Source organism: Crocuta crocuta, unplaced genomic scaffold (assembly GCF_008692635.1).
Source record: "Crocuta crocuta isolate KB4526 unplaced genomic scaffold, BGI_CrCroc_1.0 scaffold273, whole genome shotgun sequence".
Classification (NCBI taxonomy): Eukaryota; Metazoa; Chordata; class Mammalia; order Carnivora; family Hyaenidae; genus Crocuta; species Crocuta crocuta.
The window spans coordinates 1,791,794-1,809,157 of NW_027529425.1; the positions used below are offsets into that span (position 1 = coordinate 1,791,794).

Sequence of the window (17,364 nt, forward strand, 5' to 3'; positions counted from 1 at the left end):
GGGTTCTCAGGTTTTTACTTCAATTATTAGGCTTTATAACTTATAAACAAGATAAATTCCTGCAAATAGGATATATAAACGATCTTACACATTTCAAACCTCACGTCAGATGGTAAAGGGCAAAAACAGATCATGACAGGCCCTCCATTATGGGAACAGATAACAAGCATATGCACCTTGTTATCAGCCTATAAGGACCACACACACTCAACTGTTTCAAAAAAACTTTTGTCAATCTTCCCACGTTCTTTCACCTAAACTATCTTAAGTCCTCAAAATTACTATGTCTGTCTAGGGGCACCTGGGTGGCTCAGTCGGTTAAATGTCTGACTCCTGATTTTGGCTCAGGACATGATCTCACGGTTCGTGAGTTCGAGCCCCTTGTTGGGCTCTGCACTGACAGCAAGGAACCTGCTTGGGCTTCTCGGTCTCTCTTTCTCACACTCTCTCTCTCTCTGCCCTCTCCAGCTCATGTGCACACGTAGGCATGCTCTGTCTCCCTCTCAAAATTAAATACGCTTAAAAAAAATTATGTGGATTTAAGTTTATTAAATCACTTTCCATAACAATACTAGATATCAGCGTCTAGCAATAGGCAACATAAAATCTTGGAACTTTTCTTTAAAACAGAATTTCAATTTCTCTTACATTTCTAAAAGTCCACAAATGCCTGTCCGTCATGAACCCCTGTTGAGAGGTGCTAAGCCCCCATCTCCACCCCTCTACCCAGTCCAACTACTCCCCATGTACCCTCAGGAAAGGGAATTTCTGTTTAACCCCCTGGGAGGGGGTGGCATTGGGATCAAGTGCTGGTTGATGGGACCACAGAGAGACAGACTATGACACTTGTCTAGTGTATTTCTGCGTCTCCAAAAGCAAGAAGGAGCCTCGCCCGTCTCTCCCTAGGGCTGTCTGCCTCATGGAATAACAAGGGGCCCATAAGCCCAGCCCACCTCCTCCTCCCACATGGTGCTCACCCACACCTGGGTCAGGCCCTGGGTCTGTCTTCCAGAACCAACAGTGCTGTTCTCTCTTGAGGCAGGGTCTCCATCAGTCCTCTAAAGGACAGCTGGGAGAGTGGACCTGGAGGCCCTGACCCAACCTCCAGGACCATCCTCTCCCACGCAGATGGTGCACAGGGTCCATATTTCAGGACTGGTAAGGAAAGTGCCCCAAACCCAGCTTCAAGTGCACGCTGCAGTTTCCAATGTGGACTCCTGTCTTCTAGGGTTACGGAGTCTCCATCATATAAAGTTGGCACTCTGACCTCTAGCTGGGGTCAAATACTCCAAAGCAAAGAGGCAGATGATTGACAGGCAGCCTCAACTTCTAACAATTACTGACTACTCATAAATCCGTAACAACAAAACATGAAGGAAAAACCCAATACTTGACATACAAACTCTAATGAAAAGAAAATGTTTTCAAAACGATCTCAATTATCTACTTCACTTCCCTTGACCCCAAAGTGGACACCTGCACTTCTCTCAGGAGTGTGCTTCTCTTTACTGCAATATCTCAAGGTCTTTCGTGGACAAAGAAACGCCCTTCCTGGCAGCACAGAGTAACCATAACACCTGCCTTCACAGGTCATCAACTTAATGAGTATGTGACACCATGAAAACCATCTGAAAAAGGGGCAATGCTGCAAAACATATGTACATTTAAGACATATTTCTTCACATCTTTTCGCATGCCAAGAGACTTATAAAGAAGGTGAAAACTACACCACTTCATCTTGCAGAGAGCCCAACACAGGGTGCAGACAGCTCACTGGGGGCCCGTCATTTCTGGAAACCACTAACTAGCCTGACGGCCCCAGGGAAACCAGATCCCTGAGCGCCTGACCCCTGGCCCCTGCGAGGATGCACACTTACCTGCATGAGTTCTGCGCGGACCGGCTGAATATGGTCGTACAGGAAATCGGGCTGCAAGTTGTCCACGCACAGCTCCAGTGTCCTCAGGCCCTGGCTGACCAGCGTCTGCGAGCCATTGAGGGCAGACACCAGGGGGTCCATTAACATGGGCAGGTAGGGCAGGAGCGAGCTCAGCCGCACAGGCACCGTGAGACACAGCTCCACGAACAGGTCCTTCATGTGCTGCTTGTGCAGGCCACTTTGCAGCATGTTCAGGCCTAGAAACGGGGTTTGGGGGCATCAGAGAAGAAAGTCACCCCCAAACGGGCCAGAGTTACCGTACAGAGTAACTGTTCCACCTTTTATTACAGACATCAACATGATGACAGGAAGACGCTTTACAACTCACCTACATTAGCTAAACCTATTCTAGAACCATGACCCCTCTGTCTGTCATGTTCATAGTAACAACAGCATGCTGCACACAACTATAATTTAAGCTCTAATGCAATTATTTAATGTTAAGGATTCTGAATGAAATAGCTAATATTACACCTTGATCTTTTAAAAATCATGTTATTATTTTTTTTAATGTTTTATTCATTTCTAGGAGAGAGAGAGAGACAGCATGAGCAGGGGAGGGTCAGAGAGAGAGGGAGTCACAGACTGAAACAGGCTCCAGGCTCTGAGCTGGCAGTCAGCACAGAGCCCAACACGGGGCTCGAACCCACAAACCGCGAGATCATGACCTAAGCGAAAGTCGGACGCTTAACCGACTAAGCCACCCAGGCGCCCCCCCAAAAATCATGTTATGTTTTTAACAAGCCCGATCCAGAGACACAGACTCCAAGAAGGTACATTAACCTCAAGCTTGAAGTTTACAACTTCACATCTTTTCTCAGGCTTACAACAGACCACAGTTGAGGTCTCTGCTGTAAAATAGATTTATCCACTTTCATTTCTTGCAAATGGAGATCGTCCTTCTCACAAAGTCAACCTCCCTACTCTTCCTGAGGGTAAGCCAAGCTTCTTCCTAACCGAAACAGGTCAGATCAGGACTTGCCCAGAGTGCTCAGAGACCAGCTAGAAAGAGAAAGGCCTAGAACAGTGGCTGCATCCCAGGCAGCGCAGGACGGAGAGAGTGCAGAGAAAAGAAAGATCAGGGAAGGCATCACGAAGTAGCAGCAGGGGATTCAGGGTCCAAAGCAGGAGGAGGAGAAGGTTAAGTTCCCAGAGGGGACCCACTTGCACAAACTAGGTGGGGAGAAATGAGCCTCCAGAGGAGGAAATGAGACTCCTCAGAGCAGAGGACTCAGGCTGGGGAATGACTGGAGATGACGTGAAACCCAGATGGTGGAGCTGGATCATGGGCCACCTTGCAGGGGTGGACTCATGGCCATGTTATAGACAACATGGCTATTTCCCAATGCCTCCTGGGTACTGTCTGTTGTAAATGGCTTCTCTTTAAAAATGTTTATTTACTTCTGAAAAAGAGAGACAGCATGAGCAGGGGAGGGTCAGAGGGAGAGGGAGACACAGGATCTGAAACAGGCTCAAGGCCCTGAGCTAGCTGTCAGCACAGAGCCTGATGTGGGGCTCGAACCCACAAGCCGTGAGATCATGACCTGAGCTGAAGTCGGACACTTAACCGACTGAGCCACCCAGGCACCCCTAAATGGCTTCTCTTTAAGGATCCCCTTTAGCTCTGTATCTTGAAAGCATTCTGATCACACTGGAATTACAGGATTCTGGTTATGCAAATTTACCTCAAAGTAAAAATACAAACTTATAAATCAGCTTCATAAGTGCTTGTTCCCTTATTCCGATTCTCTTTCAAACAAGGGATCCCTGATATTACTATTAAGCCATTAGAAACCACTTTCTAGATTTGCTTACCAAATGCTACAAAAATACAATGAAGTCCTAACCAGGGTGATGGAAACCTTCCAATTCCTGTTCAACTCTGAGTAGGGAGGGGAAGGTCCATCCCTGAACAGAAGGGCTCCCTTCAAAGTCCTACCACCTTTAAAGAGAGTGGGACACAGGAACGGACATGGATACACAGACACGCACACACCTCTAGCAGGGGACATGCACATAAATCCCCTCACCGTGACCTTCGCTGGATGCAGAGGATGAATGAACCCCGCAACCACAGGAACCAAACCCATACGTGCACCCAAGACTAAGAGGCAACAAATCACTGCTCTGACCTTGCAAGAGGTTTGGTAGGAGAGGCAAAAATTCCTGATACAGGAGGTCATGGCTACCTCCCCCAATGGAGCGGAACAGGGCCCGGAGCAGCAGGAAGTAGTTATAGGGCTCTTTGGCAGTCTGTGCAAGTTCCATTGAGCTGTTCACGATCTTGTGCAGGTGGGGCTGTGCGGGGGAGAAAAGGCAGGTTAACACACTCTAAACGAGAAGGGGCTGAACCCTCAGAACTCATGCTGAAGGGTCGCTACAAACAGGGAAAGAAGAGAATTCTGATGAATTCATTCCTAAAAGCAGAACAAAGCAAGAGCTTTCCAACCTTTATTTGGCTGAGATTAATTTGTCTTGAAATACATTGGTCTGCAGCAATTGGCCTTGGAAGAAGCGTCTAATAGGCTCCTATGTTACCGCGCAGATACGCGATGTTGAAAACCCAACACTCGGGTGCAGGGACCAGAGGGTCTGCCCGCTCTGCTCTGCAACTCAATGTGGTCACTTCCCTCTTAAGACTAAATAATCAAACAAGATGAAGATGCCCGTTTCCTAGAACAATCTAAATGCAGAAAGTAACCTAAAGAAAGTGAAACTTCATTATCAAATAGAATATACACGAAGTTTGAAAGAGACACAAACACCGAGATTGGAAAGTTTTAGAAGACCTAATCGAAAGAAAATTTTCTTTAATAAAAAAAGGCACTTTATTAGCTTATGTCACTTTAATTACCATTTTAAGCCAGATTAGCTTTTTATTTTGTATTCCAAACACTGGTTTGAACACATGACAGGTCTGGCTGCATATGAAACGGTCTACAGATATGTCTACAATGAATGTGAAGTGCTGGTGTGGCCACTGACATCATTCCCAACTTGTTACCACACGTGACACGATGTACGTATGCACGTATCCTACCAGCAGGTTTTATCTTCATTTTGTTGTTGTTCTGTATCTAACGTCAGAAAAAATTAAAATTTTCTTTTTAAAAATTTTTTAACATTTATTTATATTTGAGAGACAGAGACAGAGTGTGAGCAGGAAGGGCAGAAAGAGAGAGAGACACACACAGAATGAATTGGAAGCAGCTCCAGGCTCCCAGCTGTCAGCACAGAGTCCAATGCAGGGATGGAACTCATGAACTGTGAGATCTGACCTGAGCTGAAGTCTGAAGCTTAACCAACTGAGGCACCCAGGCCAGGCGCCCCCAAAATTAAATTTTTTGAGGACACCAAATTCTGTGGACACAGATTATAAGTATTTGTTCTTAGAAAAATGCAAGTGTTTTCCTTTCAGAGGACCACAAAAGTTAACGTCCAGGTTGTTGCTAAGTGACTGCTACAGAACGGAGAAAGCCTGAGGAAGCGGTCACATAGACGCAGAGATCGCTGGTGCTCTTGGTCACCATCTGTACAATTGCTGCTCCAGGGGAAAAAAAAAAGGATCTTGTTTGCATCTTCAGAACTCCCCTGCGGGAAGACACCACGCTTCAGCTACAAATGCTGCTAATATTCAGCTTTCTACAGGAATTAAACTATTTTGCCTTAAGTGGAAAGTGAATTTTTATTAAGCTTTTGTGTCACCATCTGCTGCCTTTTCAGTGGGACATGTAACCACGGGTAAGATGTTTTTTTTTTAGCTACTTGATAAAATCAAATAACCAAGGAGATCAAATTATACTGGATTAGTCATTCACCACGTAGGAGACACATCCCTCCAAAACGGTCCTCGTAAGGAATACAAATTAGTTAGAATTCATAAAGAGGAAAAAGAAACAAGTGGTCCCGGAATGAGATGTTCCCCGTACTGCCAAGGAAAATCAGAACACAGCGAAGACACAAAGTTAGCGCCGAAGACAGACGGCTGACAGAGTCAGAACTGTTACAAAAGCCACCTGTTTCTCTTTGGATGAGAGAAGTTGGTAAGGACATTTTTTCCTTGTTTTTTTCCATCACTCAATTTTAAAAATAAGAATGATGTGCTATTTTATTTGTGTCATCCAGAAAAAAAAGACTGGAATTAAAAAAAAAATGTAGTGGTGGCAATACTAATGACAGCCCACCGCCTACCTGAGGCATTCTGAGCTTTCATTTTAAACCATGGATGCATCGAGGTCTGCTTAGAAACCTGTAAAACGTTCTTCACGTTGGGGCTTTTATTGGCCCAAATATTTATGAACTCAAAGAGCACCTTACAAATCTAAAAACACCAACTCCAGTTTCCGTGTCAAAAGTGAGAACAGGACTTAAAATACAACAAAAAAAAACACCCCCACACAAAGTACTCCTGGCTCTAAATGAGCTTTACCTTCAACATTTGCTCGTTTTCCGCTGCAAAGAGGGAGACTGAGCCGAAGACCAACTTGAACAGCTTGAGGTACAGGTTGGAGACGTCCACGCTGGAGCCCATCTCCGGCAGGCGGTCCAGGAGGTACTCCACCAAGATGGTGGCGAACAGGGCCGAGGTAGTGGGGTTCGCCAGGAAGGAGTTGGCAACAATCTGTCAAAAGGAGAACAGTGCTTGACGAAAATAATCCTCAAAGGAGCCTTAACGCAAAGGAATGAACTTTCCAAAAACACAAAATCAAATCTGTATTAGACACTGCAAGAAATTATCCACCCTGGGGAAAAAATTAATCTGATGAACACTGAGTAGAGCCGTTCACTGCAAATACTCAAGTCTTGTTTTATCTTCACCATCAAATACCAGGAGCCTACATCTAACATACACTGAATGTCTACTAACGAAAGAAACTGATCCAAGACATCTTGAGATTTTGAACAAGAAATACTATGTCCTAATATTTCTCAGTTTTTCTGCAAGCACATCCTTAAGCATATCATTTAGAACATCCTCAAAATAAAGAGGATGCCAAGTACTCCACACGTAAACGAATAATTTTAAAATTAATGTTGAAAGGATAAGACAAAGTTTTATACCTGAAGAGCGTAATTTTTTGAGATTCTTTCCACCATGTAAGGGACCGTCGTTTGAAAGATCTCTTTAAACGTTAAGGGATTCATCATTGTGAACACGCCAGCGAAGTGTTCCAACACCTCCTTCTCCTCCTTCATTCTGACAGTCTGGCAGTTTGCTACCCGGATGTAGGTCTGCCCATTTCCAGCTATCTGGACCTGGCACAGGGAAGAAACCCACGGACATGAGCATCAGGCGTCCCTGGCTGTATTATTCCATAGTGTAACTGGACTGGCTGCATTTGAATTACATAATAAACGTCACCCCATTTTTTTAATTCTCTATTCTCAGCTTAGTTTTGGAAAATAATTAAAACAAGCAAAAAAGCTTTGCTAAGTGTTCCACGTGGGAACCTTGATCTTGTTTCTACTGCATTCCGTGTACACAGACCACCTCCCCCGCAAAGTGCTCACAATGACACGAGGACAACCTTCACCACTAAAGCGATGCTACGCTACAGACCAAGAGCAAACCCGGGGGTACAAACACTGCAGACAAGCCAAACGGACCTTTCAAGACCCCTTCCATCACATCACCAGCATCTCTCATCCCACAGGGGTTTTCCACACTCGGGAACCTGGGATGCGGGCACTTCCTTACCTGATAAATATCTAAAGCCTGCATTGCGTACTTCACAAGTTTTATGTAAATCTGAGTCTCTTTGGGCTGTAACTGCTTGTTGGGAATGAACTGAGCTTCTGGAAAAGAGAGAGCACAATCAGTTAATGTGAACAAAACCCACTCTGCAGAAAACATCCCATCTAAATAATTCAAGAGCAGAATTACCACCAGGTGCTTTACAGGATGTTATGCCCCACGTGATGGTCTTGACCCCACAGACCAAGGTTTTCACCAAACTTCGGCAATCTGTGACCTGGAATGTCTGCTTGTCCTCCTTGTCCTTTTCTCCTTGCTTTTCAAACGGAGGCACTGGCNGTGGGGACAGGTGCAGGGGAAGGGGCAGGGCCGGGGGCTGCAGGGGCAGCAGGCACCCCGGGCAGGGCTGCCTCCACTGCTCCGAGTTCTGACTGAGGTTTGCACTTCTTAAAGATGGCAGAGAGCTGGTACCGGGCAATGGTGTGGAATTTGAGGACAAAGACCTAGCAGAAAGAGAAGGTGGAAAGAAAGACCAAAATCATTCCTCTTCCACAGGCTGGCAACCCTTCCAGGAGACAGGAAGAGAAGCTCTCTGAAACCACTCGCCGAAAAGAAGTGTGCAGTTCTCCCCAAGGAGAACTACAGTGGCGTCCCTACCTCCCCTGTCACTGTGAAGAATCTGGCTCAGAAAAGCTGGAAGACTTGTCGCATAACCCTGGACATGCGGCCCAGACTACTCCAGACCCACTCTAGTGCCCACCAGCCTCGGCAATCGCACTGTACTGTCTGCACACACCCAACTGAGGGCCTCCCCAGAGGGGCTGGCAGCTAAGCTATAGTGTCCCCAAATAGCTCTTCTAGATACTTGTCAGGAACCGTACTGAGAGCGTCCACATATTGCTTACTTAGCGCTCACAACAATCCTGGGAGGTGGACCCTGGGACTACATCGCAGGTTAGGAGCAGGCCGGCACAGAGATGTTAAGCATCTTACCCCAGGGCACTTAGCTGGGGGGAGGGGGGAGGATTTGAACCCAGGCAGTCTGAGCCCTGGGACTGAGCTCAGCAATCAGGCAGCCACATGACCTGGTCAGTGAAGCGCTGCTATGAGTCTAGCAATGGGCACGTGGGCATTGAGATAAAGAGTGCAGGGCGCTGACACCTCCCGGGAGGGCCGGTACCTCCAGCATCCGCATCAGGACGTCCCTCCCGTTGCCGCTTTCCTGCTCGCTCTTGGAGCGGATGCAGTCCACCAGGTTCAGAAGCAGCTTGCAGGACATGGTCTGGATGCTGCTGGGCAGGGACTCGTCATCGATGTTCTTGGCGAAGAGCTGGACGGCGAGGGAGAGGTCGCTGAGGGGCAGGTGCTGACGGACATGGTGCACGAGGTCGGCCAACGTGCTGTAGGCAAGGGGCCTGTGGGCAGAGAAACGCTGCTAATGAGCATCTCAGCATTCCCTCGGGGCCACGTCTGGGGGCTGCCACTTCCCCCCCCACCTGCCCTGGGGTCACACCACATCTGGGGCATGCTTTCCAGGACTTGCAAGAGTGACCCCATCTGATGCCCAGCTGCAGACAGGGTCAACCCCAAGCTATATAACAACTAGCTTCGTATTTGTTAACGATTTTATATGGACATCACAGCAAACAGTCGTACTCAAAGTGTTCTTCGTATTTTTCAAAAGATCTATCATAGCTCCCAAATTAGAACCAAAAAATTACTAATGTTGATTCATCTTATACCGTAAAAAAGGATAAAATAAACGTGGTCACAACCACATTTATTTTATGAAATGCATAAAAAACCAAGACTAGAAGAAAATATACCAAAATATTATCCAGGTTACTTGAAATCTTTATGTAGAGCAAAGTTTTTCTTTCCTTCTTTCTTCTTGTTGGGTTCTTAAATATTCTTTTATAATAATACATAAAAAACAAAACTAAACCACCCCACCAAAAAACTAATGTAAGTCTGATAAAGTTGTGCCTCCAATTTAAATCAAGACAACTACTCTGATTTTCTCCCTTTACCCTAACACACAAAAACCAACCCAGGGCATTTCCAAATTTCCCACAATTCTAAATCCCCACAGGAGACTACAGGTGTGTTGATAGCAAGCATCTGCTGAAACACTCAGACAGGAAGTGCCGGGGCTCCCCGAACCCCTGCATTTAGCCAACAGATCTCATGGGGTGAGTATCGTACCTGAGGGTCTCCCGAGCAGTGTATCCTGATCCAATTAGTATGGATTCATCAAAGAGCTTGTCCATGCAAGGGATAAACTCTAGAACATAAACACCCAGTACCCACGTCACCAATGACATCAACGACACAGTGGGCTACGTCACAGTAGCCAACCTGCTATAATGAGCATTCTAGATTAGGAAAAGCATTCCTCGGAAGAAAAAGTCACACAGGTTGTACTTCAGTCAGAGACCCTGGCTTTGCTGGGCCGTCTGCTATCAAAGACATAGTTGGGATCACAGTCAGTATCAGAGGATAAATCAGACAAAGTGAGCGTCCCGTCCCCTGGCAGATGCATGTCCCATCCTCCTTAAAAGCTGCCACCATCGAGGCACCTGGGGGGGCTCAGTCGGAAGAGCATGTGACTCTTGGTCTTGGGGTTGAGCTCAAGCCCCACACTGTGTATACAGATTACTTAAAAATCTTAAAAAAAAAAAAAAAAAAAAGCTGCCACTATTGGCCCACACTTGCCTGGAGAAGAGGCGCCATATCCCCTAAATACCCCTTTACTCACAGCCCTGGAGTCCTCCCCTTCTTCAACATTTTATGCTTACTCATTATGGAGAAATAAAGGTATTTCTCCATATAAACTGCAAAAGTCTAGAAATTTTGCAGCGTTCTTATAGATGTGGGTCCTAACTCCCCAAATGAGGCAGACTAGAAACTCCCCGGGGGTGGGAGGGAGTTTCCAAGACAAGGTAGACGTACGGTTTCTTAGCTCTGTGGTGAGGATATGCTTCGCAGCGATCAGAAGCTCCTTTCGAAGGTGCGCAGTCTCTGCCGGGCAATTTGAAAGTAACTGTAACATTCCTTTTACCATCTGCTGAGAGTATTTAGTCACCATCTCCTATAAAAATAAGGAGGAAAGCAATGGTTACAGATGGGGTGAGAAAAACCCCAATTTTATAAACTGCAAAAGCACTCAGTAAGACTAAGCATGGTTCAAGGGACCCTCATAAACTGGTCATACTAATAAGCAAGTATTATCCAGAAAGCTTCGGGAGTTTGGGTGCACGCTGCCACAGAGGAAGGACGCACAGAAATAGAAGTAGTGGTGTCTTTTTTTTAACATAACGGGATTACAGACGACTTCTTTCTACTTTTCTCTATTTTCCCAACTTTTTTTTTTTTTTAGCTCTAGGAGAGGGAGAGAGAGAGAGAGAGACAGCGTGAGCAGGGGAGGGTCAGAGAGAGAGGGAGTCACAGACTGAAACAGGCTCCAGGCTCTGAGCTAGCAGTCAGCACAGAGCCCGACGCGGGGCTCGAACCCATGAACCGCGAGATCATGACCTAAGCGAAAGTCGGACGCTTAACCAACTAAGCCACCCAGGCGCCCCTATTTTCCCAACTTTTAACAATGAATCTGAATCACTTCATCAGTGCTGGGAAAGATGGAGAAGTAAATACTGAAAATTTTCTAAGACGTCATCTACTCCGTCATCCGGTTAACATAAGTTGTGAATGACACCAGAGACCCCTTTCATCAACTCAGAATAAGCTCTAATCAGTTTCCTTTTGAGGCACGTTAGGAAGGCAAGGTAGCTCAAGCTTATTAAAATACCCAGGAGTACCTAATTCAGATTTTAAAATATTTTATTAAAAAATAATTTTTTTAATCCTTATTTTTGAGAGAGAGTGTGAGCAGGGGAGGGGCAAAGAGAGGGGGAGACACATCAGAAACAGGCTCCAGGCTGAGCTGTCAGCACAGAGCCCAATGTGGGGCTCGAACTCACAAGCTGTGAGATTATGACCTGAGCCGAAGTCAGACACTTTAACTGAATGAGCCCACCCATGTGCCCCACTAAATAAGATTTTTAAAACCAAACATTCGTTTTCTTAGTATAAGGCATCATTATTGAGACAAATGCACTTAAAAAAGGACAAAAATAACTACGAATGCTTTCAGAGGTAGTTTTTACTCTAAACAATCTGACATATGTGTTTTCATTTTCACTTTCCCTGAAAATAAAGTGTTTTTGTTAAGGAAAAAAAATCCACTGGTACAGGATAGGTCAGGACTAAATTCATGCCACACTTTACAATAAATACAGCTACACAAGAATTTTATTCAAAAGCACGGTATGACTGATAGGAAATAAGGTGTCATTTCTCTCCTTCAAGTTCTGCTCATGATTGAAATAAGGACAGACTACAAGTGGCGGAAAAACAAACATAATCACCCTCTACAGCTGATTAATTAAGGATGCTATTTTTAATTTTAAAATTCCAGTCTCTCCTCACAACTTGCTGTCACACCAACCTCCAACAGCAAAACTCAATGCACCAAGTCCCCACGAAAACTTGTGCGCCAGTGTTTATTTATACTGGCCTTACTGACAATGGCCAGAAATGAAATCGCTGCATCTAGTGACAGAAAGGACATCAGCGGCACCCAGGGGCTGAGGGCTCTAGGAGAGTGAATAATACCACTTCCAATCAGTATGGGGATTGTTTTTAGGGTGAAGAAATGGTTCTAAAATTGGATAGTGGTGATGATTGTACAAATCTCTATGAATATACTAAAACCACTTAACTATACACTTTAAAAAGGTGAATTTTATGATATGTGAATTATACCCTGGTAAAGCTGCTTAAAAAAAGAAAAAATCAGAAACAACCCAAATGGTTAGCAACTGGGGAATAGATGAACCCAGCCTGGTACGTCCACACAGTGTGGTATCCCGCCTACAGTATACACTGTGTTCGCCCCTCCAGTTCATGCTGAAGCCCCCACCCGCACTGTGACTGGCCCTGAAAACCAGAGTCTTCTGAAGGTAATTAGGTTAAATTGGATCTTAATCCAATAGGACCAGGGCCTTAGAAGAGAAAAAGCAATCCCCCCCATTCCCCCACCCCCCGACATGAGGACACAGCAAGGCAGTCATCTGCAACCCAGGAAGAGTCCTCACCGGAAACTGAACCCTGCTAGAACCTTGACCTTGGACTTCCCCAGCTTGCAGAATTGTGAGAAAACCAATTTTTGTTGGTCGAACCACTCAGTCTACGGTATTTTGTTAGGGAAGCCTAAGCAGGCTAAGACGACCATCCACCAATAAAAACAAAATAACAGTGAATCTCAGCACTACTGCTAAGTCAAAGAAGCGACACTCAAAAGGTTGGTTATCTACACTACCCACTACAGGATTCATTTTTTTGACAAAACTGGGGGCCAGAAAGTCAGTGTTTGCCAGGGACCGAGGAGGAAATGGACCACAAACATGTAAAAGGGAATTTGGGGAATGGTGGGAACGTTCTAGATTTTGGCGTGTTGCCGGTTACCAACCATATGCATTTGCCAATTCGAAGAACTATATACCTACAAAAGGTGAATTTTATTGCAAGTAAATTAAATCCCAGTAAACCTGACTTAAAAGTCAGCGAACTTACCTGATAAATTCTGATGATATATGCTAAAAATGACAATGTTTTGATCTGAGCAGCAATAAAATCAGCATATAACTCCTTGTTGTAAAGCTTATGTTGCCTGAATGAGAAGTGAAAAGAATTTACAATATTAGCTCTTAAAACTCTTTAGGTTATGTATTAATCAAAGCCTATAATTAGTAGGTTCCAAAAGTTTGATTTCTACACAGACCGGAAGAACACAGCACCAACCGTACATATGATACACATGTGCACAGTTCAGATTAACACCAAAGGTTTGAAGGTGTAAAGCAAGCCGTTCTCCAAGCCACCGCAGGGCAGCTATAATGTGCACTCCACAGAGCCAACACCAGACTGCATCAGGGCCCTGCAGGCTCCAGGAAGACCCCAGAGAGGGCCACCAACGGTTGTTATGGCTGATTCACCCTCAGGTGCTGCCCTCCAGTGACTCGGAGCCAGATGGGTTACAGTCAAGAGAGTGAGTGACAAAGGTCTTAAGTTTGAGAAAAAGCTTCGACGGGACCTCACAAGATGACCACGCATGATTCACATACTTAGTGATTAAGGGTGACAGGGAGGGAAGGGAAGAAGGGGGAAAACACGTCCCAGCACTCGTGCTGAAAAGGCACAGCAAGCGCAGGGGCTTAAAGGTGCAAAGGCTTGGGTATCCCACAGCTTGAAGCGAGCACAGGGAGCTCTAAATGCACAAGACCCCAAAACTCGAGGTATGAGCTCATCTTTTCAGAAGGAACTGAAATAAACATTAACATCACGATTGAAATACAAGTTCAAGAAGTCAAAAATGCGTATCATTTTACCAGAATTTTTATCACTCAAAATTTTTGTGTCTTACGAAAGACGACAGCAAGTGTATTTTCACTTGAATTAAAGAACCGTGGCAGTGAGCCATGTCGTCATCTGGAGAAATCTCACCTGGCTTGTGCAGATACCTGAATTGCAATGGTATTCATGATCAAGGGCACGAATTCAGCAACGACATTGTGGATATTCAGTTTGTAGAGCTAAAAGCAAACATATCAGATTTTCATGCTCTTACGCTCTGCTATGGCAACATAATTGGGCATACCAAGAAAAACTCTAACACTCATTATGTTTAATCAGCACGTGTGCACCACACAAATGTTCCATTTGCCACAGAATATAAGAAATGAACTTTGTCAGAAAATAAGAAGTCAAAACCCCAAGAAACTAGTAATACTCATACCTGATACATTAAAACAACAATAATGGGCAATTCTGCCAACACTTTCAGAGAAAGAGATCCTCTTGGGATGATGGAATGCTGGAAGACAGAAGTGAATAAGGCCGAGGTTATCACCACAGCACTTAAAATAGCCCACCACTAAGCATCGCCCCAGCAAAACAAAGAGAAAGGAAAATACTGCCACATCTTTGTAAGTATCTGTGGTGAAAGACCCAAACTATTTTGAAAATAAAGCACAGAGAACTATTGTTTAATATAAACCTTTTTCTTAATCTAAGCGTTTTTTTAAAAATGTTTTATTTTTATTTTTGAGACAGAGATAGAGACAGCATGAGCAGGAGAGGGTCAGAGAGAGAGGGAGACACAGAATCTGAAGACAGGCTCCAGGCTCTGAACTATCAGCACAGAGCCCAACACGGGGCTCGAACCCACCAACCGTGAGATCATGACCTGAGCTGAAATCGGACGCTTAACCACTAAGCCACCCAGGTGCCCCAATATAAAGCTTTTTATACTTTCCAACGGTCACTACCTATGGTAAAAACATCAGGAAAATTTGTCCAAACTTAGACCTTCAAATCACCTGAGGAAATTTCACTTTTTTTATTTTTGGGGGGAAATTTTCAGTTAGTATCTATTATTTTACTTACTCAAAAGAACAACAGCAAAAAGTACAAATTTACACAGCTTTATTCAAAGATATTCATAAACGCAAAGTGCTTATGATAAACATAAGAAAAAATCTGCTGGTCTTAACATATTAAGAACTCCCAGCGCAGGTGAGGAAAATGTCAGGTTTAGATCCAGAAGGGCAGCAGACAGAAACAGACAAGCAAGAAAAGAAACACAAAGACAGACATTAAAAACAAGTTCCTACTTCAAGAGGAGAAAAGGACTGAAAGCTTTGTTTGAAGTGTAGTTTCCTTTTTATTCTAGCACAAACATTCTGCAAAGCAATGGCAGTCAAACAAATATATACAGTATCCTTAGATCAATCATAAAAATACAGCTACCGTAACAGCTCAGTACAAGTTACTTCACGCAAGACGCCATTACCCACAGACCAAACAGGCATTACCTTCACAAAATCCCACCAGACAGGTGTGTTGGGATAACGAGTCAGAAAATGAAGGCCAGAACAAAAGCTGGGTACTTTGCTACAGTCAGAAAGCCTAAGTGCTGGGGCTGGACCATCATCCCCAACCTTTAAGCCTCTGTCCTCAGAGCCGGCGCTCTCTGGTACCGAGCTACAAAATGATGTGCAGCTTACAGGGACGTCGTTAACGTCAAAGCTAAGGATGGAGCAGAGGTCACCTTGCCCGGGCAGCTTCTCTTTCCAGCAGATGATTCTGGATTTACACTACTGTCTTATCATTTTATCTTCGCATCCTCTCTGGGCCACCATTCACACCGAGGGCGTGCGGGCTGCACCGTAGACCAGTGATGCTCTCAGACACACACATGCCCCTGACCTTAAATGCCTCACATGCTTAGAGGAAAAAACCCCAAAATACACTAGAAATATACATGAAGAGGATCTCATTTTTTTTTCCCTCTACCAAGTACAGGAGACACGGATAAAAACAAAGCAAACAACAGGATAAAAACTTACTGTTCTCGTCTCACTGTCCTCGCGCTCTGGATTGACTTTCACAGCAATCGTTGTGATCATACCAACCATTTCTGGGGGAGGGACTGTGTTCTCGGGGATCACCTGAGGGTTCTCAAAGTAGCGGTTCTGCATGGAAAGAGTGAGCAGAAATCATTCTTCCAAGTCAGACACGATACTCCTCAAGGAAACACGCCTGCCACGTGGTGGAGGAAACCCAGTGTTGAACACGTCTCTGCTGCCCTGATGCCATAGTACTGGGGGTCCCCTTTACAGACAAAGAGAACCTGACGGTGACATTCTCTACCACCAACAATGGAAAACAAAAAATGTGCCCAAAGTATTTTCTCCTTTTTTTCCCTGGCTGGTAAGAGATGAAGTGCACTGCATTACATCACTACCTCAGTGGGAGGAGCGAGGAAGCAGCCCCTCCCTTCAGTGCTCCGGTGGTAGGAAACCAGGAGCTAGTCCCCACTGAATCCACTTTCCAAACAGTCTCCTACACAGAGTTCAAGGACAGGAACAGAAGCCACGCACAGACATTGTTAAAAGCCGGGGCCTCACTGGCATCCTTAGTTCTCAATGTGATTTGGGCTTCACGTTAAAGAAGAGACCGCTTCATGTGAAAAGCAGCTTTTCTGACTGCATGGCAGGTGCCGGCACTCGCTAACTCAATAATGATAACCTGACTGTTTCAGAATGAATGAAATTTTATACATTCTTAGGTTTAAATCCTTAAGATACCAAAAGGATTCTACTTCCTTGATTTTTAAAAATTCCTTTAAAGCTTTAAAAAAAAAAACTTTGAAATAAAAACTTTGATACATGAACAGATTCACGCACAATGATTTTTAGTTAGGTATTACTTTGTGATTGTGATAGTCAGGAAGCAAAAATCAGGAAAAGCAGCATCAAGGATATGGTCCAGACACACTCAGGGGACGGGCAATAATGGGGCCACTAAGAACTATGACTGCAGCAGGAGAGTGTGTTACAGGATGTTCCTAACTGGTCCCAGTGGCGCCGTCCATTAGGTGAGAGTGAGGTGGGAAGGAGACGGCCCTCACGCACGCCGTGCGCTCTCACACATTGCAAATGCCACTGAAAAAGACTTCTTTCAATACAGGAAGGAATTCTAATGTCACTGAAAAGGAGTCTGAAATTGGACACCACTTCCCAAAAAAGGCTTCTATTGGGAAGTGCAACCATCTTTAAAAAAATGAAGAAAGTGGAAAAGCAAAATTTTAATGTCATTGGTTGCTTACCTTAC

At 44.8% G+C, this 17,364-nt stretch overlaps 1 protein-coding gene across 1 annotated transcript in view; it reads right to left on the reverse strand.

The window, feature by feature from the left end:
* TRRAP (transformation/transcription domain associated protein) overlaps positions 1-17,364 on the reverse strand; it is a 108,172-nt gene that overhangs the window by 79,752 nt on the left and 11,056 nt on the right. Inside the window, 14 exon segments of the mRNA XM_077758829.1 lie at positions 1,878-2,134; positions 4,070-4,235; positions 6,367-6,558; positions 6,999-7,193; positions 7,636-7,733; positions 7,822-7,970; positions 7,972-8,135; positions 8,813-9,047; positions 9,838-9,916; positions 10,585-10,723; positions 13,264-13,360; positions 14,194-14,282; positions 14,486-14,563; positions 16,098-16,223. Coding sequence (XP_077614955.1) covers positions 1,878-2,134; positions 4,070-4,235; positions 6,367-6,558; positions 6,999-7,193; positions 7,636-7,733; positions 7,822-7,970; positions 7,972-8,135; positions 8,813-9,047; positions 9,838-9,916; positions 10,585-10,723; positions 13,264-13,360; positions 14,194-14,282; positions 14,486-14,563; positions 16,098-16,223 — 2,064 coding nt within the window.